The sequence below is a fragment of the Neoarius graeffei genome, chromosome 3, assembly GCF_027579695.1.
Source record: "Neoarius graeffei isolate fNeoGra1 chromosome 3, fNeoGra1.pri, whole genome shotgun sequence".
Classification (NCBI taxonomy): domain Eukaryota; kingdom Metazoa; phylum Chordata; class Actinopteri; order Siluriformes; family Ariidae; genus Neoarius; species Neoarius graeffei.
The window spans coordinates 43,424,657-43,451,471 of record NC_083571.1 but is presented as its reverse complement, the minus strand read 5'-3'; the positions used below and the strand labels follow the sequence as shown (position 1 = coordinate 43,451,471).

Sequence of the window (26,815 nt, the reverse complement as noted above, 5' to 3'; positions counted from 1 at the left end):
TGAATGGGTGTGCTGCGCCTTTTAACCAGTGTATCCACTCCTCAAGGGCCAGTTTGACAGCCGGGAGCTCTCAATTGCCAATGTCATTGTTTCTCTCAGTGGGTGTGAGCTTCTTTGAGTAAAACACTATGGGGTGCAATTTTGGTCATTCGCCAAGGTGCTGTGATAGAACCCCTCCCACTCCTGTTTCAGAAGTGTTCACTGCCATGATTAAGGGTTTTGAGGGGTCTAGGTGCTGAAGTATGGGGGCTGTAATGAAAGCAGTTTTCAATTGGTTGAAGGCTTGATTGACTGCTGAGTTCCAGTGGAGGCAACAAGGTCCATTCTTCAGGAGAGTGGTGAGGAGGGCTGTGATGGTGCTTAATCCACAGATGAATCTGCGATAGAAGTTGGTGAACCACAAAAAGCACTGTAATTCTTTGACAATCAGAGGAGTGGGCCATGAGGTCACTACTGTGACTTTGGATTGGTCCATACTCACCTCCTCTGAGCTGATCACATAACCTAAAAATGAGATCTGGCTGACATGAAATTCACATTTTTCAGCTTTAACATACAGGTGATTCATGAGGAGGCAAGAAAGCACTGACATGACATGCTCATGGTGGATGTTTTCCTCTGGGGAATAAATCGAGATGTCATTGATGTAGGTGATGACAAACCTCCCAAGCATGTCCCTGAGCATGTCATTGATGAGGCACTGGAAGACACTGGGAGTGCAAGAAAGGCCATAAGGCATAACAAGATATTCGAAGTGGCCTGTGGTGATGCTAAAGGCGGTCTTCCATTCGTCACCTTCATGAATCCTGACCAGGTTGTAGGCACTGTGCAGCTACAGTTTGGAAAATATCTTGGCAGGTCTGAGTTGTTCTAGTGCTGAATGGACCAGTGGGAGTGGATAAGGGTATTTCACTGTGATCTGGTTCAGGCCCCGATAGTCTATGCATGGCCAGAGACCTCCTCCTTTCTTCTCAACAAAGAATAACCCTGCTGAGGCTGGAGATGTAGAATGTCTGATGTACCCTTGTTGCAGGGCTTCTTGTACACACTCCTCCATAGCCAATTGTTCTGTTAGAGACAAAGGATAGATGTGATTACAAGGAGTAGTAGTACCTGGGAGGAGGTCAATGGTGCAGTCATATGGATGGTAAGGAGGCAGACCACAGGCTTTCCCTTTGTTGAATACCACCTTTAGATCGAGGTAGCACTTTGGGACTTTTTCTAGGGAGTCAGGCTGAGGGCTCTCTACAGAGGTAAATGCGAGAGTGAGTTGAAGAAGTTTCATGCAATTCTGGAGACAGGAGGGAGACCACTGGAGGATGTCATGTTGTTGCCAGGCTCATGGAGTTGGAGCCATGGGTAACCCAGTATTAAGTTGTGATGCGAGGTGGGAGCAATGAGAAGGGAGATGTGTTCAGTATGAATTGCTCCTACTTGAATTTCGAGGGACGTTGTATGTGCTGAAATCAATCCTTCTCCTATGTGTCCCCCATCGATGGCCTTAAGTTTGATGGGTCTCAACAGTTTGTGGGTAGTAAAATGGTACTTCTGAATGACTGTGCTATTTATGAAGTTTCCCTCTGCCCCCGAGTCTATGAAAGCAGAGAGTACATGGGTCAAGTCTGGCAGTTTCAATAATACTGGTACTTGGAAGGATTGTGAATTATGAGGAATACCTGAACTCACTGGATTGGTGGGACTGGCAGTTCTGCTTGGCTGATGGTCTCACAGGGGTCAAGTAGGGCACTTGGAGATTAGGTGGCCGGCTTCACTACAGTAAAAGCAGAGACCCTCTTGCTTCCTTCTCTCTCTTTCGGATTGTTGAAGTCATGTATGTGAGACTTCCATTGGGGTCACAGAGTTAGTGTTAGGAGAGGGAGCTGGAGTGAGGGCCGTTTGTGGAGGAAATGATCCAAATGTATGGCCAGGTCAGTAAGCGAGTCGAGAGAGAGGTGTTCAACATGGCACACCAGTTCGCCGAGTACCTCTGAACGCAAACCTTGGCAAAATGTGGCTTTCAAGGCTGGCTCGTTTCAGCCGCTGCCAATGGTGAAGGTGTAGAAGTACAGTGCATACTCCATGAAACTCCTTTCTCCTTGACAGATAGCTAATAGGCTCTCTCCAACTTTGATCCCCTCTGGTTCATGGTCAAACACTCTCATGAAAAGCTCCAGAAAATGGTCATATGATGTGGTGTGTTCGCTTCATGCCTCCACACCGTACTTGCTCACTGGAGAGCCTTACCAGTGAGAAGACTGATGAACTGGGAAATCTTGTGCTCATCTGTTGCCCCTGTGAGAGATGAAAAATACAAGGAACACTGAAGAAGAAATCCTTTACAATGGGAAGCTTCCCCAGAAAACTTTTCTGGTAGAGGAATGCTTTGGAATGCGCCAGATGGAGAGGAGGGGTGTGTGACGATGGCCTACGACACCACAGCAGTGAGTTGTGTCATCCTGGTGTTGAGATTGCATATCATCTGCTGGTGTTCTCCTAACAGTTGCCCCTGCGTGTGGACTGCAGTCTGCTTCACCTCCTCTGCTGCATCCATGCTCGCGAAGTATCCTGTCAGAGCACAGGCACTTATGGATACAGGTGCAGGGGAGAGTGGGTGTGGTGCAAACTGCAGCTGAAGCCAAATCGTGAGACAGAAATCATAGTCAGGAAACGGGTGTGGGTTGATCAATCAGTGAACAGAGTGATGCAGGACAGATGAGGAAACTAGGTCAGAATAATAACAAGAACTGTGGTCTAAATCAGGAAGTCAGTCAGGAAAACAAAACAGCTCTGTATATTCAGGTATGGGACACAGAATGATACTTCGCATTGACAGAGTGAGAGCAGGGCTTATATAGGGGAAGTAATTACAGGATCATTGGATGCAGGTGCAATAGTTAATACTCTGGTGATGGAGGGCACTGTGAGTCTTGGGAGGTGTAATCCAGAGAGGCCATGTTTGGAGGCTGCTCCAAACTCTGGTTTTCAGTGCTGTTACTGACATATCTCATCTTATCTTGTGTTATCTTGTCTTATCGTGTAACAGTATAATAGTGTCCGACACCAGAGAGGATTAAGGTGGAGTGAGAGCCGCAGATGTATGACCACTTCCTTGTTCAAATTTTTGGATGTGGGAGGGGGGACTGATCCCTCTTTATTGGTCAACAGATTTCGCCAAACATTGGCCAAATATTTGGAGGATTTTAGAGCATATAAATTCAGTTACCTATGATCACTGTGAGACCACAATGGAATTTCCACAGTGAACTGTTTCAGGAAAAACTGACTTTGTTTTTGGACATGCAGCTATATGGCTTCTCATCCTCCTCAACAAAATTTAATTTGTGACATAAGACAACACACCTACTTTTGAGACTGGAAAGTTCCATTTTTGCTCCCATAGAGATGAATTATGTTACTCTATCTTGGAATATTCTAAGATCTTTGCCTACAATGCTTGGTATGTTTTCATTTAAATATCATATTAGGTAGAATTTGACTTGCTTACTAACTAATTATGTTTGCTAATGTCAGGTTGGATTAGCACTGACTTCAGCCAAGAAAACACGCTAACTGAAGTTAAATATAGTCAGGTATAATGTTAGTAAATTGGCAAAATTTACTTCAATTTTATTTTCAAACTAAATGAAGGTCATGCCTTCTAAGGAGGCAAATGAGATTCCCCATTAGCTCATCCAGCTGCAGGCCAGGCCAAATGAGCTTATGCGATCATGCATTGTCCGTTGTCATTGTCCGTCATCGTCTGTCCACAATTTACAAAAATCACTACTCCTCCTACAGGATTGATTGGATTTTGATCAAACTCACATACAATGTTCCCCAGGTGGGTGTGCATAAAGATTGTCAAAATGATGGCACACCTGTCAAATTTACGATTTTATGGGTGTCTTGGCTGGTATGAGCAACATACATCTTTGCTTAAACCAGTAAATTGAAACATTTGACTGAGGTAGGGCCACCGGCACGTATCCTCAATTTTAACACTGCTTATTCAGATGCACACAGATAGCTATAGCTCTAACTACACAGTATGAGAAGTTCACAGCAGATAATAAATTGACACGGTTCTTGTTCTGGATGATAAACTGAAATGACTGGATGATACACTTAGCCCATTCTATTGTTATATAGAAGAAACCTTTATTTTTCACATTTTTTAATGAAAACATATTCATCTGCTTTGAAATTAGTTAACTCTATACTAAGGTCTACTGCATTGTATTGTATTTTTAATTGTAGATGCTTTCTTTAATGCAGTACAGCCTCACTGCTTAAACCTTATTGGGCTGTCCTATAACACTAACACCTTTAGAAGCCTACAAGAAGTACCTGACACACTACTGCGATGCAACACCTGGGATGCAGATTCACAGCCAAGCTGCACCTCATTAATATTGCTCATGAATATTCATCAATTCTGGTGACCTTAACATGACACCATGTTTCATGAATCCAGTGCCATGAAATGATGCACCTCAAGGCCATTAAAGCCAAAGAACAATTAGGCAGTGACAGCAACAGCACAAACATACACAATCCATAAACCTTGTTTATTACAGTGTTATCTAATTATAAATATTTTATAATACCCAGAAGCAAATGCAAAGGAAGACTTGGGTAAGCTTGCCTGATTGCTAAAATGAAAGGTTTGATAATTGAGGTATACCACTGTGGCTGTACAGTGGAAGAAACCTTTATTTCTCAGAAAGGACATACACTCCATCACTTTCTTCTCCAAGCTGATTGGGTGCATCATTTCACCTCCAAACCTCATTGGATGAAGGTAAATTGTAGGTTCCACATGTACTGTAGCGATCCCATCAGGAAGAGCTCTTGTATTGTGGTTTAAGCCGTTTTTTATTTTCTTCAGACTCTACCAGAAACTTTCAATGTTATTGAATATTGTATAAGGATTTCTATGAAAATATTTTTTTTATGACAGCTTCTTGTATGAAAGCTTCTTACAGAAGAGTTCTCAAACCCTTCTCCCTCCACAGAACCATTTTAGTTTGCTTCAAAGTACCTCCTACCTTCCATGTATGAATAGTGATATAGCCACCATGGCCTCAATGCCTTCAACAACCTGTATTTCAGCAGACTGTGATTTGAAAGACGGATATGTGAGCTATCTATCTTTTCTCACTTATTGAAATGGCTTTAGTGCCTGTCATGTTGAATTGGAGCTGAAGGCAATAGCACAAAGAGCAAGTGAAGGTTTTAACTGAAACTATTCTTAGCTGCATCTAGGGCTCTGGGTGTTTTTAGAAAGCGACCTAGATAGACACATTTAAGGCCCTTGTTAGTTGTTCTTCAATGGTATTGGCATTTATCCCATGCTGAAGTTAGCATTAACAGAGGATGTATGGGCTTTCATTTCTGCTGTTATTAATTACTGCACACTAAATGAAAAAAAAGAGGAAGATTAAACACATGGAAAGCAGGCTGACCACAGGGCTAATGAACTGAAGAGAACTGGAATAATAATCAGCATGGACATCCAACAGTCCCATTTTGTCTTGTTGTAGCTGGACAATATGCTAAAGGAGACATAACCTGTACTGACCATGCCACTAGTGCTGCAATTCCTGTTATTCCTGTGCCTGTAGTAGAGACTCAGCTGTGCTGTGTTGGGTATACAGGGTGGGAGAGAATGAAAGGAACACTCAGAGACAATAGCATGTAGCAGGTGCAGCAAGAAGAATCTCATTACAGATATGCATCTTTAGGCTACACAGTGCTAGTTCATGACAGCCTTGACTGCATTTAAAAAAAAGCTAGGGAAAGACAACATAGTTCATTGCCTGTGAACAAGGAGAAAGCTGCTGTGAAGTGCTGTCTTCTGTCCTTCAAATGCAGCCACATTTAAAAGGACACATTCATTTCAGAATCCATTACTGACGATGAGTTTGGTCATCTTGCCTCACATTTCTGTCAATAAACTTCCTTGAGCTTTATCAGGGACAAAATCGTGACCTCAGTATCATGCAGACCAGTCGAATGGAACTGCCATGGATGTCTGCTGGCAGAGAATGTGTGTGGACAGCTCAGCGTCCTCTGCATATTGACTTTTCCACATCCGTCATGCATTGATTTCTATAGAGAGCATATTCAGATAATGAACCACTCCCCTCCTCGGGACATGGACTTCATTCTAATACATGTTTATCTTTCACTGTTTGATGACATTTCATTTCAGAAGAGACTAAAAAAAAACACTGCTCTTCACATTTCAGAGAATAAAAAAATCATTTTGGAAATCTATTTATATTTTCTTTCATTTTCAGTTACTGCAGATTTCCTGGGTGAAAATGTTCAGTCATACAATAGAACACTGAGACCAAGCAAAAGCCTGAGCATATTCACAGCACAGAGCAACATTTTTACCCCTAAAATCAATATGGATATGTTCATGTTTCTTTGCAAGTGCTGAATTTAATGCTAAAGGTTTGCGTGTGTAAATGCCAGAAACCAATTAGCACATTTCAAAATAAATTTAAAAATACATCTATAGTTCCTCTGAATATGCCCTCTTGATTACTGAGATACAATCTCACAGTTATTTATTTTTAGTGTAGTTTACAGGTCATGTGTATAGACTGGTCACAGATGAAAAGGCTTTGCAGTGACATACATGATGAGATAAGATAAAGAAATATACTTTTAATATCTCAAATATATACATAGACTATAGAAGTTGTACCTATGATTGCAAAAATAAGTTTTCTGTTGCTGCGTAATTAGTTTTGGGTATATTATTCAAAGTAGTCAAGCTACAAGTATGGCTTATATCGACCTCTTCAAATACCATCCTCATGGCTGGATTATACAATACATAATTTTATTTTTATCCACTTCTCAACACATCCAAAGCCACTAGTCTAGAATACTGAATACACTGCCTTAAATAAATAAATAAATAAATAAATATTTTCATCCATATTAATGAACATATGTGTATGTATTTGCCTATTTGATATTTGCTTAATAGGCTATTAGATGGATGGCACAGTGGTGCAGTGAGCAGTATTGCCATGTCACACCTCCAGGGTCCTCAATTTTATCCTGAGCTCAGGGTACTGTCTATGTGGAGTCTTGCACATTCTCATCATATCAGTATGGGTTTCCTTTGGATTCTTCTGATTTTTCCGACATCTCAAAAATATGCCAGTAAGTGAACTGGCTATCCTAGAGCACTCCAGATGTGTATGTGTGTGAATGGTGAAACGGATTGGTGTCCATTGGGGGGACTGTGATAATGATTGGGATGAAGGTAAGTGAGTGAGTGAGAGGTTGTCAGTCTGCTGTAGCTATATTTCCTTATTTCTGGATTTTTTCTGTAGGTGGATATAACAGTATACAGACCCCGTATCTATGATTTTTTAAATTCACATGAAGCTTTATTTAACTGACAAAAGTACAAAGAAAAGATTTTCAATCGTTTTACTGACCAACTTAATTGTATTTTGTAAATATAAATGAAGTCAGAATTTGATGACTGCAACACACTCAAAAATGTTGGGACAGAGGTATTATTACCATTGTTTTACATCACCTTTCCTTTTAATAACAATTTGTAATTATATGGGAACTGAGGATAGTAATTGTTGCATTTTTTCAATTGGAATTTTTGCACATTCTTGCTTGATACAAGATTTTAACTGCTCAACAGTCTGTGGTCACTGTTGTCTGATACTCCTCTTCATGATGCACCATACATTATCAATAGAAGACAGATCTGGACTGGCAGCAGGCCAGTCAAGCACATGCACTCTGTGTCTACAAAGCCATGCTGTTGTAGCCTGTGTAGAATGAGGCCTGGCATTGTCCTGCTGAAATATGCATGGAATTCCCAGACAGAGCCTTCACCTTGATGGCAACGTATGTCTCTCTAAAATCCCAATATATGCCTCCGCGTCAATGGTACCTTCACACACATCCAATTCATTCAGGCCATGGGCAATGATGCACGTCCATACCATCACAAATTCTGGCTTTTGCACCTTTCTCTGATAACAAACTGGATGATCCTGTTCACTTTTAGCACTGAGAACTTGATGTCCAGTTTTCCTGATAACAAGCTGAAATGTGGACTTGTCTGACCACAGCACATGTTTCCACTCTCTTTTGGCCCATCTAATGCCGCTTTTCCACTACAAACGCGGCTGAGCCGTGCCGTCCTGAGTCGAGCTGAGTCGAGCTGAGTGGGGCTGTTGGAGTTGCATTTCGACTACAACCGCGCTGAACCATGCTGGCTGGAAGTGGGTGGACACATTGGGTGGAGTTAGCGAAAGTGGGTGGACGTCACGTGATGTCGTTAAGCAGCGCAAACAGTGACATCAGTGAGCTTTTAAGCGGTAGTCTCACAACCCGAATAGTAAACAATAAACATGGAGGACATGGAGTCGTTAGTGTTGCTGGTCTTGGTGCTGTGGCTTGTTGTCACCGACAACGCCAACAGATACTGGCAAGAGCGTATAGATGAGGCGAGGCGCATAAGGCTTCAGAAATTCTCGTAATTCGTAATTATTCTTCTTCCGGGTTTGCGGTGTTTACAGATCCCAGCGTGCTCGCGAGGCGTGTGTGTGCATGTGAGGACACTCCTCCTCACCAATCAGTGCACAGGGGAGTGTCTGCTCACGCCCCCAGCCTCACTCAGCTCGCTTTGGCTCGCTTCAGCCCCACTCCAAAACGGTGCGAGTTTTAGGGGCTAAGCAGGGCTGAAGCGAGCCGAGTCGTGCTGTTTTTTGGTAGTCGAAACGCGAGCCGTGTCGGGCTGAAGTGAGCTGAAGCGAGCTGAAGTGAGCTGAAAAAGGGTAGTGGAAAAGGGCCATAAGATGAGTTCAGGCCCAGAGAACTCGGCAGCTTTTCTGCACAGAATTGACAATGGCCTCCTCCTTGCATAATGCAGTTTCAGATTGCATTTCTGGATGCAGCAGCTGACTATGTTAAGTGAAAAGGGTTTTCTGAAGTACTTCCGAGACCATGTAGCTATATTTGTCACATTAGCTTGACAGTTTCTCAGGCAGTGCCACCCGAGGACTTGAAGGTCACGCACATTCAGCAGTGGTTTCTGACCTTGCCCTTTACACACTGAGATTTCTCGAAATTCCCTGAATCTTTTCACAATATTATGAACTGTAGATTTTGAAAGACCTAAAATCTTGCATTGAAAAATGTTTTTGAATTAACTAACAATCCTTTCATAAATTTTGGCACAAAGGAGTGAGCCACGATCCATCCTTGCTAGCAAAGACTGAGCCTTTGGTGCATGCTCCTTTTATACCCAATCATGATACCCTCCCCTGTTTCCTATTCACCTGCTTATTATAGAATCTTCCAAATTGGTGTTACTTGAATATAAACTTTTCAGTCTTATTTTGCCTCTGTGCCAACTTTTTTGAGTGTGTTGCAGGCATCAAATTCTAACTTCATTCATATTTACAAAATTAAGTTGGTCAGTAAAACTATTGAAAAAAACTTTTCTTTGTACTTTTGTCAGTTAAATAAAGCTTTATGTGAATTAATAAATCACAGATTTTTGTTTTTATTGCATTTTGGAAAATATCCCAACTTTTCTGGAAATGGAGTTTGTACATATAACAGAAAATCTGATAAATATTGAGTGCAATCAGAAAGCTCCAAAGTGACTGAAACAACTTGGAATGACTCAGTGATTATCTTTTAAGCTATAATGCTTCATTAGCTTTTAAAGGTACTTCAACAACTAAATGAAATGATTCAGTGCAGAGCAAAAATTAAAGCCATGAAAGAAGGCACTTCTGACATATGAAGCTTTAAAAAGGGGGGGGGGGACACTGGAACTAATTAAGCAAAACAATTAATGAAAAGGATTAAAGTATTCCTCTCTCAGAAGACAGCTTAATACACAGTCCATCAAATATTGCAAACACCCCCCCAAACTAGAAACTCACCCTAACAAAGACTAAAGTCAGGAACAAATAATATGACTTGACAATGGCTCTCTGCTTCCATAGACTGTTGAAATTCTTTGACTGGGCTCATGTCAGCATGGAAAAAATAATTACTTTTGTTCAGTGAAAACAAGAACTACATAGTCTTGGTTCATGGAGCAAAGCAGAGAAGACAATGAGGAAGCAAGCAGTGGATAAAATAAAGAATGCAAATAGATATGTGATAAATACAATCCTGTTATTTTAACTCAAGAAGCTCAGAATTGAAACCTTTGCACCACAATGAATGAAATACATCAAGTACAATAAATAGTACAGTTCTAGCATGGATGTCAATAGAAACCTAAGAGTGGCATCGGATTCTGTTTATACCCCAGATAAATGAAAATGTGTGTGTGTGTGTGTGTGTATATATATATATATATATATATATATATATATATATATAAACTCACGTTTTCCTCTGACTCACAACATACATCACAACATAGAAATATAGATTAAGAGGTCCAAGCACTACAAACACAAGTGGATGCTTTGAGCTTCCTTGTATGGCTTGTTTTTCTTTGGTTCTTTTAAGCAAGGAAGGATGATTTTGCAAGGAAAATGATTTCATGAGCATTTTAGTCCAGCTTTTAATTACAGCACCACCTAGTGGTAGAACACCACTTATAAGGCGTGGTCTTAAACCCATCAAGTTTGGCTAGAGCATTGCTAAGCTACAGGCTCACTTCTTGTTTGGTGTCATTGCCATCACCGTTCATCAAAATCCACAACCATTACTGGTAATACTGTACCAAATAAGGCCTAATAACACAGTAATCGCTTGCCTACCTCCTGCTTGTTCAGTGTTCGTGAGGAAAATAACAGGTGCTGAAGTCACACTGGTCTCCACGGCAACACAGCTCACACCATTGATGCCGTCCACGCAGGTGAAGCCACTGGGACATGGCCAGAGCAAGCAGTCATCATAATTATACTCACAGTTTCTGCCCTGTAGAGGGAAAACTGCAATATCACAGTGCGGAAAGTGGAGAAAATAGATGTAGCCTGTGGTTTGTGTGAGAAACATTTAAACAGCAAAATACTGGAAGAGAAGCATTTTGATAAGATCACACTATACTATATACTAGGAATCAATGTCTTTTATTTTTTCAGAGCAAGTACTCATCAGTACTAAAAGCAAAATGAGTACCATACTTAGCCATTAACATTTTATTTAGTTGTGTTGATGTTGGTTGTTACCATTCACTTCTAGCAATGGATGCCTCATGCTGAGTTTTATGTTTAAGATGGATCAGCGATTGTGAGCACCTTGCATCTTGACTCATAAATAATACTGAATGGTCAGCAAAAAATTGATCATAGCCAGCACTTGTGCTTAAGTCCTCAGTGCTCGCAGAACTGAAGTGCTCTCTCTGGTGTGACAGTTTCTCAGCATGCTTACTTCACTGCTCCATGTTCATCAATACCTTTGTGTGAGGGCAATTCATGGCAGCTTGCACACATGTTTAATGAGCACGCTCACAAATACTACTCTGTGCACTCAAGATGGCTGCTCTTGCACTCTTTATTAAAGGTACTGTTGAAAACCATAAAATGTTTGATCAGGTAACATGAATTGCAGGAGGATAATGGAGTTGTGCCTCTTGATATTTTTAATGCATCAATACTATGTATATACAGTATATTATATATGATTACTACAATAGATGGTGTGACAATTAAGTGTAAAACAGGTAAGGGTGTAATTACTGTCTGTACAAAGATAATTTTTTATCTTTTAAAAGATCATTTAAAAATATTTTCAAAGATTAAAAAAAAAAAAACTTACAGGAGAAGGAGGAAGGAGAGGAGGAGGCAACCTACCACAAATCCAGGCTGACAGAAACAGGAGTAGCCATGGCCTGGTTCATTCTGGATGCACACCCCCTGGTTGCATGGCTGCGGCAGGCACTCATTAATGTCATCCTCACAGCGAAGTCCTGTCCAACCTGCCAGGAATGAGGATTTATTTTTAAAAAAAAATTGCAGACGGTAAGACTATACCAGTCAACTTCCCCCTCCTTCACCCTATTCTTCTTTTTCAAAATCAGAAGTGAATATCAATCGTGCTCTTCCTTATTGATTTGTTTCAGCTCCTTTCACTGGTTTTGCACACACCCACAAGGAGAGAGCGGTTGAACATGTCTCAGTATTCTTGCAGGGTTGTGTGACTTACTTGAATAGAAAATCAAGTAAGGAGCTCACCAGGTCGGCAGTGGCACCGGTACCCATTGATGAGGTCTTGGCAGATGCTGCCGTGGAAACAAGGCTTTGAGCCACACTCATTCACATCCAGCTCGCAGAAATCCCCTGCAAACCCTGCTGGACATCTAAAACATAAAGAGATGCTGCCATTAAAACTGGAAAAAAAATTTGACTTTTGAAAACTCCTTTTAAAGCAAGAGAAAACAGGGTGCAACATCATGCCATAGCCTTGAGCTTGGCAGGAAACGCAAACATTCGCAAAGAAGAGGAGAAAAAAAATTATTTATAAAACATATGGCCATGTTCGCATGTGGAAAATGCATCTCCCAGATGGCATGCAAGCTGAGAAAGACCTCATTAATGACAGGTTTATCAGACAGTATTTCAATGTTAAAATATACCATAAGATTAAGATCAGCCTCAGTTATGTAACTGTGAGTAGAGAATGTGTGGGAAGCCACATCATATAATGGCTTAATGAACAAAGTTTGTCCAATTAAAAAAAACAAAACAAAACAAAAAAAACCTGATATAGCAATTGCTCCTGAGCTAATGCACATTGTTCAAACTCGTGATCTTCTGTTGACATAGTGAACACTTTTTCTTCTACTTGTATGGACCCTTTTCACGTGATGTCATGACAAACGCGGCCACCATTTTGGACATGTACTACCAGTAGTTTACCACAGCCAACATTGAGGAACGGCAGCAAAGAAAGTGTTTATTTTCAGCAAGACTTCCATCATGCCACTATATTGTTGTGCACCTGGATGTAGTAACAATCAACAAACAAGGCAAGGGTTATCATTTTATCGGATCCCGGTAGATGCTGACCGACGGAGAAGATGGATAGCGGCATACCAACGCTTGTGTAGTGACCACTTTGTTGGAGGTAAGATGAATAAAATTAGCCAGAAAAGGCATTACATTGCTGTTAACATTCCATTCTAGTTTACTGTAATTATGATCTGGCAGCTATTTACACCGGATCCAGTGTAAATAGCTGCCGGAGCCAACGTCCGAGGTTCCGGAGCGTGATAGCTCGCGGCTGGCCGGGGCATGCTCCGGCAAGCTCGGACGTTGGCTCCGGCAGCTATTTACACTGGATCCGGTGTAAATAGCTGCCAGATCATAATTACAGTAAACTAGTAAATACAGTTTTCTGCATCTCGCTCCTTTTTCTTTTATGTTTGTCGCCTTCCTCGCATTCAAACCGATTTGAGCCGAAGTCCACTACATGTCCAAAATGGCGGTCGCGTTTACGAAGGTCACGTGACTGAAAAGGGTCTATACTAGATCCCTTACCTACACAACTCTTCAAACAGATAATACCAGAAGCAATTGAACCTCTTCTAAAAATAATAAATTCTTCCCTTACTATACAGTGCCTTGCAAAAGTATTCACCCCCCTTGGTGTTTGTCCTGTTTTGTTGCATTACAAGCTGGAATTAAAATGGATTTTTTTGGGGTTAGCATCATTTGGTAGCAACATGCCTACCACTTTAAATGTGCACATTGTTGTTTTATTGTGACACAAGCAATAATTAAGATGAAAAAACAGAAATCTGGAGTGTGCATAAGTATTCACCCCCAAAGTCAATACTTTGTCGAGCCACCTTTTGCTACAATTACAGCTGCAAGTCTCTTGGGGTATGTCTGTATTAGCTTAGCATATCTAGCCACTGGGATTTTTGCCCATCCCTCAAAGCAAAACTGCTCCAACTCCTTCAAGTTAGATGGGTTGTGTTGGTGTACAGCAATCTTCAAGCTATGCCACAGATTCTCAATTGGATCGAGGTCTGGGCTTTGATTAGGCCATTCCAAGACATTTAAAATGTTTCCCTTTAAACCACTCCAGTGTAGCTTTAGCAGTCTGTTTAGGGTCATTGTCCTGCTAGACCGTGAACCTTCATCCCAGTCTCAAACCTCTAGCTGACTCAAACAAGTTTTCCTCCAGAATTGCCCTGTATTTAGTGCCATCCATCTTTCCTTCAGTCCTGACCAGCTTTCCTGTCCCTGCAGATGAAAAACATCCCCACAGCATGATGCTGCCACCACCATGCTTCATTGTAGGGATAGTGTTTTCAGGGTGTTGGGTTTGCGCCACACATGGCTTTTCCCATGATTGCCAAAAAATTAAATTTTTGTCTCGTTTGACCAGAGAATCTTCTTCCATGTGTTTGGGGAGTCTGCCACATGCTGTTGGGCAAACTCCACATGTGATTTTTTTAAGCAATGACTTTTTTCTGGCCACTCTTCCATAAAGTCCCACTCTATGGACTGGATGGCTTAAAGTGGTCCTATGGACAGATACTCCCATCTCCACTGTGGATCTTTGCAGCTCCCTCAGCATTATTGTTGGTGTCTTTGTTGCATCTCTGATTAATGACCTTCTTGCCCGGTCTGTGAGTTTTGGTGGGCATCCTTCTCTTGTCAGATTTGTAGTGGTGCCATATTTTTTCCATTTTGCTATAATGGATTTAATGGTGCTCCCTGGGATATTCAAAGTTTGGGATATTTTTTATGACACAACCCTGAGCTATTCTTCTCCACAACTTTGTCTCTGACTTGTTTGGAGTGCTCCTTGGTTTTCATATTGCTTGCTTCGTAGTGTAGCAGAGTCAGGGTCCTTCCAGAACAGATTGATTTATACAGACATCATGTGACAGATTATGTGACACTTTGATTGCACACAGGTGGAGCTTAATCAACTAATTATGTGACTTATGAAGTGAACTGGGGCGGCATGGTGGTGTAGTGGTTAGCACTGTCGCCTCACAGCAAGAAGGTCCTGGGTTCGAGCCCAGCAGCCGGCGAGGGCCTTTCTGTGTGGAGTTTGCATGTTCTCCCCGTGTCTGTGTGGATTTCCTCTGGGTGCTCCAGTTTCCCCCACAGTCCAAACAAAGACATGCAGGTTAGGTTAACTGGTGGCTCTAAATTGACCGTAGGTGTGAATGTGAGTGTGAATGGTTGTTTGTCTCTGTGTCAGCCCTGCGATAACCTGGCAACTTGTCCAGGGTGTACCCCACCTCTCGCCCATAGTCAGCTGGGATAGACTCCAGCTTGCCTGCGACCCTGTAGAACAGGATAAGCGGCTACAGATAATGGATGGATGAATGGATGAAGTGAATTGGTTGGACCACCTCTTATGTAGGGGTTTCATACAAAAGGGGCTGAATACTTATGCACACTCCAGATTTCTGTTTTTTCATCTTAATTATTGTTTGTGTCACAAAAACAATGTGCTGTGCTGATGACACACAGTTGTATATTTCTGCAAAGCCAGAGGAGAGACACCATTTTAATAAAATTGAGGAACATGTAAAGGACGTTAGACACTGGATGCTTATTAACTTCCTTCTGGTTGACTCTGACAAGAGATTAGTACTTGTACTAGGACCACATGCAGCTAGAAGCAGGTTTTCTGATTACATAGTAACTCTGGATAGCCTGTCTCTTTCTTCATGTGCAGCAGTAAAAGACCTCAGGGTGATCATTAACTCCAGTCTTTCATTTGAAACTTATTTCGACAACATTCTGAGGATAGCTTTCTTTCATCACAGAAATATTGCTCAGGTAAGAAATATAATGTCACTACATGATGCAGAAAAAACTAGTTCATGCTTTTGTTACCTCTAGGTTGGCTTATTGTAATGCCTTACTGTCTGGATGTTCCAAGAAGTGAATAAACAAGCTCCAGTTAGTTCAAAATGCAGCAGCAAGAGTCCTTACTAGAACTAGAAGGTATGACATCACCCCTATCTTATCCACACCACATTGGCTCCCAATCAAATTTCATATTGATTATAAAATACTAATATTGACCTTTAAAGCACTGAATGGTTTCACACCACAGTACCTGAGTGAACTTCTGGTCCTTTATGACCTGCCACGCCTACTTGGATCAAAAGATGCAGGCTATCTGCTGGTACCTCGTATAGTGAAGGCTACATCAGGGGGCAGAGCCTTTTCTTACAAAGCCCCACAGTTATGGAACAGCCTTCCAAGTAGTGTTCGGGACTCAGACACAGTCTCAGTGTTTAAGTCTAGGCTGAAAACATATCTGTTTAGTCAAGCCTTTTGTTAATACCTTTTTGTTAATTGACTTTTCTGTTTTGCCACCCAGATGACATGATATTTATGAGGCACATTCATGATGAACAATGGTTTAATTGTAAATAAACTTGCTTTAAATAAACATGCTTTCAAGTAACAGCAGCTGGTACCTCTGGCAAAAAATCCCATTGCCAGTTTAAGCTGTAGGGCTTGCTTGAGTCTAGTAAACATGATTTATGGTTTAAAAAAAAAATTGCAAATTTGCAGGTTTTTCATGCTTGGCTACCAAAATCTAGAATATTTAAAAATTATTTGACTTGATTTGTTGAGCACATATTGGTAAAATAAATGTGAAATCAACATGGAAATGAGAGTAGCATCAATGTTGATAATAAACCTTAAATCTTCTTTTGGAATTGGTGCTTTACACTACATATTTGTTGCTCTATAACCACTATACTTACATACAAATTAAAATGTACGTTAATCCATAATTCATCAGAAAACAGTGTTTATCACTTTTCACAGTCACTGAGGCATCTGGATGCATGATGATCTTTAAAGTGACAGAAGGCAAGAATCAACAACATTCACTGTGCCAAGAAGTAACTAATATTTCCTCATCAAGATAAATTTAATCCTTAGATAGATAGATAGATAGATAGATAGATAGATAGATAGAACACCACCATAAAACACCACCATAAAACCGCATCAAATTTAGATATCTGTACTTCTCATCTCATTATCTCTAGCCGCTTTATCCTTCTACAGGGTCGCAGGCAAGCTGGAGCCTATCCCAGCTGACTACGGGCGAAAGGCCGGGTACACCCTGGACAAGTCGCCAGGTCATCACAGGGCTGACATATAGACACAGACAACCATTCACACTCACATTCACACCTACGGTCAATTTAGAGTCACCAGTTAACCTAACCTGCATGTCTTTGGACTGTGGGGGAAACCGGAGCACCCGGAGGAAACCCACGCGGACACGGGGAGAACATGCAAACTCCACACAGAAAGGCCCTCGCCGGCCCCGGGGCTCGAACCCAGGACCTTCTTGCTGTGAGGCGACAGCGCTAACCACTACACCACCGTGCCGCCCTATATCTGTACTTGACAACAATATAAGACCTATTTGGTGAACAGACCAATTCCTGATGTGCACCCAAACCACAGTATCACTAATAACAAATTGATCAAGCTTGAACTGAGGAATCCAATTGACCAGCTTGATAAGCAAGTTTTGTTTGTTTTATTTATTTATTTAATTTTTTAATCATTTTGGTTTGTACAAGACATTAAATGTGCATATATGTGCATGTGCAAAAATGTTTAAGGCCTAACCAAATATCTCGAGAAGTACTTTCTACAAAGAGTAATCAAATGTGATACCTTTTCCCAATTACCTTGAGGGCTTTGACTAAATTTGCGAGATAGTCAAACCAAAAAGAAACAAGTATGGAGTGAAAAGGATGCACAAAAAGTTATGCAAGGACATGAAGCTGAAACTTGGACAACCAACTGATAACTGTACTAATATGGGTTGTGTAATGGTAATCCAGTGGGAAACTGTGCATCAGATATTTGTGCCTTCAAGTTTAAAGCATATACACGGAGCCATGGCCTCACTTTCATTTATAAATGCCTTGAGACCTTACAGTAAGAATGGCACAGGAAGAGTTTTAAGCGTTAACAATAAATCTAATATAGTAATTTTTATGATTAAAGTGATTTATATAGGTAGCGGTCTGAGTGAATGACCTTGACGTCCGTAACGTCACCGCAGGAAGTCTATCGGTCTCATCGCCATTTCCGCTATACTAAAACACAGAGCTGACTGCAACGCCAATCCTCCATTTTGAGCTAATTTATCACCATGTCACGTAGATGTGTTTTTGGCCAGTGCAGCAACACGACAGAAGGTGCATTTACGTTGCATTCATGGCCCAAGAATGTTCAAACTGCAAAGATTTGGGCACGTTTTGTGAGAAGTTCACGAGCACATTGTGCAGCTACGAAGTGGTCTCTCCTCTGCTCTGCACATTTTACTGAAGACTCGTACGAGACCTCTGATCTGTTGAGGAGCGTTGGCTATAAGCCCGTATTGAAAGAGGGTGCAGTACAAACAATTAAAGAAATAGAAAACTACAAGAAAAGGAAAGTCTCATCTCATCTCATTATCTCTAGCCACTTTATCCTGTTCTACAGGGTCGCAGGCAAGCTGGAGCCTATCCCAGCTGACTAAGGGCAAAAGGCGGGGTACACCCTGGACAAGTTGCCAGGTCATCACAGGGCTGACACATAGAGACAGACAACCATTCACACTCACATTCACATCTACGGTCAATTTAGAGTCACCAGTTAACCTAACCTGCATGTCTTTGGACTGTGGGGGAAACCAGAGCACCCAGAGGAAACCCACGCGGACACAGGGAGAACATGCAAACTCCACACAGAAAGGCCCTCGCCGGCCACAGGGCTCGAACCTGGACCTTCTTGCTGTGAGGCGACAGTGCTAACCACTACACCACCGTGCCGCCCGAAAAGGAAAGTATTTATTTATTTTATTCTTTTTAAAAGGAAAGTGAGTTCAGTTGCACCAGTCCTCCCGGAGTGAGCCAAGGGTTGTTGTTAAAACCCGGGACGTAACGGGACGGGACATATCGCTCAGGCAGTGACCTCCCTGCAGTTGTTGCTAAAACCAGTGACATCCCGTTCCGTCCTGGGTTTTAGCAATTGCCTGAGCCCAGCAATAATGGTGGACTACACAGTTTGAAGAAAAGTGAATGAGTGGAGCAGCCATCTTATTTTTAAACTGGATATCGCTGCCATCTCTCCGTTACATGGAAGAAGTGAATGAACGGAGAACTGAACAAACAACTGAAAGTCAGATTGTTTCAAAAACAATCGGCCTTCAAGAAGCGAGAACACAGACGAGTAAGCTCTGACTCTCATTTGGATAAAAAAAAGAACCACACATTGTTTACCGGCATGTAGGTTAATACATGTAACTTGTATTGTGTTTAAGTAACCAGTATAAGATTATTTAATTTGCTTCAGAATGTGATTGTCTCAGTTCATCTGATTATTTAATTAGCCTTTTAAGTTTTATCAGTGAAAATGCATGCATGTACATGTATGTTGCATAAGTTATAACACCTATCCTGTTTTAATGAGAGTCAACCCACAATCAATGAAGTCAAATCAGTCTTAGTTGAGGAAGTCGGTAATGGTATTTCTTACTTTCACCATAAATTTTTATTTATATGACTTTGGTCTATAGCTGTCAAAGGCCTCGGCCTTAAAACTGGTTCCTGCTGTGACGTCACACACTCAAGGCCGGCTGGCTCAGCGGGGCAGCTCGAATCCCAACTTTGCAGTTGATTTTAACTCTCTGAAATATATTTTTTTTAATTCTCATTTATGCAGCATACAAGAGTCAAGGATGGAGATACTATCCACTCAGAAATTTATTTAAAAATAAAGGCTCTGCGTATCTCCTTTAAGAATCTGATGAATACTCCTACGTGAGTACTTAGAAAATCTGAAATGTTTAAATATTTTTGGAATTTAAAATGTGTTACAAAGACAAAATTTTGCTATCCCAGTCATCAAATGGTGAGTCTCAGGTTTTCTGTCCTTAGTCTTTCGTCTGTTGCAGTTTCTAAGATGTTGTACAAAACCACAATGTCCAATAAAAAACAGATTGCTCTTCTATTATCTGATCCAACTTGTGATGGTGACCAAATGGGGGCTGTAATGGAAGTGCAACACAAGTCATTAACCTGTATGCCATTTCAAATTAAAGTAAATACCAAGAATGACAGAGTATTTGTTTCCAATTTAAGGCAAATCAATCCACTGGGGCCTCATATGGACAGACAAGCAACCCCTTGTCTGCTGTCTGTTAGTGGATCTGCTTTCCTCATAGAGCAGAAATTGGAAAATAGTGTTTGGATAATTTGTAGGTCTGGACTCAGGGTGGAGTAAATCAATCTTTAAGGATACTGCACGATGTATAAAAGGCCATAATGGGCGAGAATGAGGTTTTACACCACATACACCACAGCCTCGTTTTGCTCAGACAATTATGTGGCAGCAGCTGCTTCATGATCATCACTTTGGCAACCTAGCAGACCTTTAATTGAGAGAAAACAGACTGGTATAGGCACTCCTCCATAAGGGCCAGAATTAACCCATGATTGAATATAATTGGGGCTGAAACAATATGTAACCCGTGACTTGTAAAGCAATTATTCTCTTATATAAAGTAGTGATTTGAAGGGTTCACCTGCATGCAAAACTGTATCCAGGGCCATCCAAACAAGTTCCACCATTAAAACAATGAGAAAAATTCATCGGCATATCCAGGCATGCATCCAGGTCAACCTCACATTGAGTCCCACTGTAGCCTTTGGTGCATATGCAGGCATATTTGTCGATGAGGTCCAAACAGAAGCCAGCATTCAAACAAGGCTGAGATTCACACTCCTGAAAACAATGTACATGTAATAAGTTAAGACTCTGAAATGATCATGTTCATTTGATCGTTATGTCCATGCTAATGAATATAATGTGACAACATATGTTCCCAAAAAAGGCAAAACACTGTATCTGCTTTGACATTATTGATGGCACAGTAAATGAAATCTGATATCTAAAGAATAAACACAAGAAGACATGCTGTTACTGGAAAATAATCAATGACTGGGTGCTGTCATAAGTTATCACCCTAACATTAATTATTTTCCATTAGCAGTTTTCCAACAACTACATTTAAAATTATTAAATGATAAAAATAATAAAACTATTAAAAACTGACACTGTACTTGTATCTGTGCATAATTCCATTTAACATTGTGGGACATATTCAAGCCATGTTCATCCCTGTTATCAGTTACAGCAGCTATAAACAGTTGCTCCCTCACTAGCCCCTTTATTTTCTGACAATAAAATCCTTTCATTTTACTGACGAATCACAAACTCCTCTGTCCTGAAGATTTTCCTGTAGCATTAAAATGTATATGCTGTTGCAAAGCACTGACACTGGAGACTTCTTCCATAAACCATAAATGTTAAATAAAGGTCTCTTTTCACAAAGCTTCACCATCAATATTTTGATCACTAAATAACATTTTCACTTGTTTGTATTAGTTTTAGATTATGTAGCATGTCTGAAGCCCTGTTACTGTAGAAACAATAATGTATTAGAAGGACATTGCCTGAAAAAAAAGAAGAAAAAAAAGGTCACTATTTGGATTTAAATAAGCAAATACCTAAAAGCCTTTGAATGGATAATTACTGCAGTGATTAATATGCTTCAGCTGGCATCAATTCTTTTAACCCTAACTGATGCAATGAGTAGCTTGTCATTTCTTAAACAACCATGTCAGAAGGCATATCCTGTAGTCATGGAAAAGATGTTGCTGTGTTTCAGAAGGGTCAAATTAATGGCCTGTATCAAGCAAAGAAAACAACTACAGAAATGGCTGAAATTACTGGAATTGGGTTAAGAACTGTCCAACACATTATTAAAACCTGGAAGGATAGTGATGAACCATCAACTTCAAAGAAGAAGTGTGGTCAGAAAAAAGTCTTGACTGACCATGATCAGAGATCACTTAAACACTTGGTGAAGTCGAATCATAAAAAATTGACAGTAGAACCCATGGCTATGTTTAATAGTGAAATTAAGATCATTTCCACATGTACAATGCAATAAGAACTCACAGGATTGGGACTAAACAGCTGTGTGGCCATAAGAAAACTACTTGTTAGTGAAACTAATCCAGAAGAAAAGGCATAAATTTGCTAGGAAGCATAAGGATTGGACTCTGGAGCGATGGAAAGAGGTCATGTGCTCAGATGAGTCCAGATTTACTTTATTTCCAGAGCGATAGGTGCGTCAGAAGGTAAGAAGGGAAGTGCATGAAGTGATGCACCCATCATGCATAGCCTCTGGAGGCAGTGTTATGATCTGGGGTCCCTTGAGTTGGTCAGGTCGAGGGTCAGCAACATTATGTGGCAATAAAGTAAAGTCAGCTGACTACCTGAATGTACTGAATGATCAGGTTGTCACATCAATGGATTTTTTTTTTCTTCCCTGATGGCACAGGCATAAAATTAGGGCTCATATTGTGAAAGTGTGGTCCAGGGAGCATGAAGAATTATTTTCAGACATGGATTGCCCATCACAGAGACTTAAGACTATTCACAGTTCTTGGGATGTGTTGGAGACGAATTTATGGAATGGTTTGATTCTCCAGTCGTCAGTGGAAGAACTTGGTGAAGTGATTAATGAAACTCTGGATGTAAATAAATGTTGTGAAATAAGGTTGTTGAAACAATGCCATGGTGAAAGCATGCCATAATCACAGCTAAAGGCAGTCCAACTAAATATTAGTGTATGCAACTTTTTTTTGGTTGGACATTGTGTAAACATGTGATTTGAATTACAGCTGGCACTACTGTCAGAGCAGATGTTATAGGAAGCTTCGGACAAATCAAAATTGATAATTCAACAGCGCTTTGGTATAAAACCTTATCCCATGCATTAAACAAATTAGCATTAAATTAGCATAAGATACAGTATATTGTTTTTTAAAATAAAAAAATGTATACTGACAATATACTCACTGTTTACATAAACGCTAATTGTATGCATCACATAGAACATAATTTACAGTGATCAGATTACTGACATGCAGAAAACCTTTCCATAAAAATTCACGTTTCTGCAAATGACTTCATTACCCTAACAACTTTGTGATTTAGAGTAGCCGGATTCAATTGTAGCCTCAATTCTAATTAATTTTCCAATATACTAATGAATTAATGCAGGAAAAATTCAAGATTTAGGGAAAGTACAAGCTATAGAAAGAATAATTAGAGGGAGAAGGCAACAGTTAATGATGTATTTGACAGGAAGCTCGTACAGCTCTCTCAAGAAGCCTATTGTTTAATCTCAAGGGTATATTTAAGCCTGTGGTTAGCTTTAAAATCAATTAGGCATTAGAGTGATCACTTTCTTCCTAATCAGCCATTTGTACTGTGCTTTCATGTTGTCTCAACTGCCTACACTCATTATGAAGGAAAGTCAATGTGGTCTAAAGCCGGAGACGTGTCAATGAATGTGCATCAATAAAGTTTATAAATACTTACATTTTGATGTACTGTCGATGAATTGTATATGGACAATGATAATAATGAATAATTACATTGTACAATTATAATACCAACAGTGTTAAAATTGGAAAGGTCTTATTGAATAAGACAACTATTATTTGTTTAAGAATGTGTACAGATTGTGTGTAAGGAAGCCATTCAACAGAAAAGGGGTAACTAACTTTTAACAAATCATGACTGCCATTACCTGTGTCCACAGTCTGTTGCGCAGTAGGTCTACTGCTAAATGACATCTTGTTCAAAAGGGCAAGAGCTGATCTCTGTTTCTTGTCTCAAGAGGTAATAGTGTTCAAATTCAGTTAAGCCTGAGATATGTTTGACCTTCTCATCTCTTTCGTTATTGGGTGTCTAAATCAGAAAACTAGGCCAGATATAAGGCTCAGCATCCTCTCTCTCTTTCCCTGTCCCTCCCTCCCTCCTTTGGAATAAGTTATAATTCTGTGGAACTTTCTGAGCCATTACCCCTTCAGCAGTTTGAGTCATAACTGTGAATAGTGTCATTTCCTTAAATTTGATATAATCCTCAATGATGATATACATTACCAAATTTAGAAAATGATGTGCAATGTTGAAATCATCAGTAATCATCATGGTATAATTTTTTTCGAGTGGCTTTGAAAGGTGTCCAGTTGCATTGACCTGCTGCAATAGCAATTGGAATCGAACTGAATTGAACCTGTCTGGTTGCACTGTTACACAGTGACAAACAGCTTTTCATTGACTGCCTGTGATCTAATATCTGTCCAATGATTCTGACCTCATTATGTGGTTATACAGTCCCTGCTGAAAGTACTGGAACAGCAAGGACAATTCTTTTGTTTTTGCCATAAAATGAAGACATTTGGGATTGAGATCAAAACATGGATATGAGACAATAGATCATTGTTTCACCTTTCAGTTCTTGATATTGACATGTAGGTGTGTTAAACAACATGGAACATGACACCTTTTGTGGCAGACCACTCAATTTTAGGTGAGCAAAAATAGTCTTAAAGTAAATTAAAACAAATAACACTTAATATTTGTCCCTTGCTTGTGATAACTGCATTAAGTTGGAGATCCTTTCTTTCTTCACAATTTGGCATTTCCATCACTTTGGTAGAGGGAAATCTTTGCTGCAGAACATTTGTGGCTCATCTCTGTATTTCTTTGTAAAGTCCAATCTACATTTCTGTTCTCAAAGTATTCTTCAAAGAGTGGATTGTGATACCATCACACCTGCCCTGTGAAGGTTGTTGGTGATATCATTGACTGTTGTTTTTAGGGGTTTTCTTCAGAGCAATCACAATGTTTCAGTCATTAACTGCTATTGTTTTCTTTGGCTGACCTTTTTGATGTCTGGTTGTGAGCACACCTGGGTTTCATTCATTTTCAAGGCATTCCATATTGTTGTATGGGCTATGCCCAGTGCTTACGTGTAGACTCTGATTAATTTCCCCTCTTTTCTCAGCTTCAAAATAGCTTGCTTTCCTCCCATGGACAGCTCATAGCCTTCATGTTGGTTTACCCTTTTTAACAATAAATGCAGTCTTCACAGGTGAAACCCAGAGTAAACATTCAGAGCTATTAACTGTTTAATCTGTCAGTCTAACAGAGAACACCTGGGTATCAAGAAGCACCTGTCAGTCGTATGTTCCAGTATTTGTGATGACTGTATTTGCAATGAAAATTGGGTGGGTTCAAATAAAAGGTGCCATGTTCCCAGTTGTTTAACACACCTAGATGCGAATAACAGGGAATAAAAGCTGAAATTCCTATCTGTTGCCTCATATTAATATTTTGATGCAATGTCTTCAGTGTATAGCAAAAAATAAAAAATAAAAATTGACCCCTCCAATATATTAGGAGGGGACTGTATATACATTATGGGTCTGACATTTTCTTACCAGCAGAATATGAAAAACATATTTCTCATAGCCATCCCATGCTAACAACAGAACAATAAGAAACTATTAACATATACACTGAAAATCTCAGCCACTATCCTACACATTACAGGTGTATATGCTTACGTCCATATTAGTCTCGCATCTGGGGCCACTCCATCCACTCTCACATTGACAGTCATATGCGTCAATGCCGTCTGAACACCTGGCATGAAAAAAGGCTTAGTTAATGCTCTCTGACAACTGCAAACTCCATCTTTATGAGCAATGATTTATTAGGTGCTATTGTGCACACAGATGAGGCCACCCAGTCAGTGCCAGCACACTTTCACAAGCTTTACCTGCTAGCAGATGTGGATGATGTTTTATACATGTAGAATTCAATAAAACTATTCACAAACAAATCAAAACAATATGCATTATTTACAATACTATACTTACGCTGTAAAGACAGTATATCAGTCACAGTGCAGCATTACAGTATATGGGTCATATTCAGAGGTGAGTTGAATTTACAGTTTCAAGCAACTTCTGTATACACTTTTAAATCCAATTAGAATTGGATTTCCAGACTCAGTCTGACCAACCCAATCAAATTTCATGTGTTCTCATTATTTGGTTTGTGTGCTTCTCCATACCAGACATTTGCAAAACCAACAGAAATGTGATAAACAACAAGAATCAACCTTCAATTCTTCTGTTGTCTACACCTGTAAATTGAGAAGCGCAATGTTCTTATTTAAAATAGTCCATGAGCCAGTGTTCAAACATGATAAAAATGTTCATAATATTTATGGTTAAATTCAACAAATCCATGATCGTTTAAGGTGACTTTCAATATCCCATAAAAAAATATATGCTCTGTCAGTAATTGGGCTTTTTATTGATGAATCTTAAACACAGTTCTATTAGCCCTATAGTGTGTGCTGTGCAGGGTTTACATTAATTTTAAGTTATGCTTCTATCACAAATGATACTGAATAGGAAGCTACTTGGAATTCTTCTTAAAAATTAAAATATAGCTGGACAGAAAGAAAAATAAAACATCACAGTTGGAAAAAAATATCTAAAATATTATTAAAATTTATAATAAAATTATGTGACCTCACGTGGATTTTGTTGTTTAAGAAGGTGATTTTTCACATTCTATGGTATACTGTATAAAATTATAGGCTAATTAATGTTTGCATTCATTTGAATGGCAAATATGCAACAAATTAAAATTGGAATGGAATTTTCAAAATAATTCAATTAAATTTGTATGGAATATTTTTTTAATTAAATAATGATTGAAAAACACATTTATAACAGCTGAATGCCATTTGAATTTTATGCATAGAAGTACACTGAGCAACACTGGCTAGGGTTATGCTATGTTTGCAAAGTTCACGCAGAATTATGTGCTGAGAAGAACTTAAAGCTTAAAACTTAAAGGGGCCATCACTTTTGGTGATCCTGTGTTGGTCAGTGACAAAGCAGTTT

At 39.9% G+C, this 26,815-nt stretch overlaps 1 protein-coding gene across 1 annotated transcript in view; it reads right to left on the bottom strand.

Moving 5' to 3' along the window:
* The window catches only part of eys (eyes shut homolog), an 877,903-nt gene that overhangs the window by 318,856 nt on the left and 532,232 nt on the right, over nt 1-26,815 (bottom strand). Inside the window, 7 exon segments of the mRNA XM_060915649.1 lie at nt 914-1,068; nt 1,114-1,245; nt 10,785-10,944; nt 11,820-11,944; nt 12,201-12,325; nt 20,554-20,753; nt 25,460-25,538. Coding sequence (XP_060771632.1) covers nt 914-1,068; nt 1,114-1,245; nt 10,785-10,944; nt 11,820-11,944; nt 12,201-12,325; nt 20,554-20,753; nt 25,460-25,538 — 976 coding nt within the window.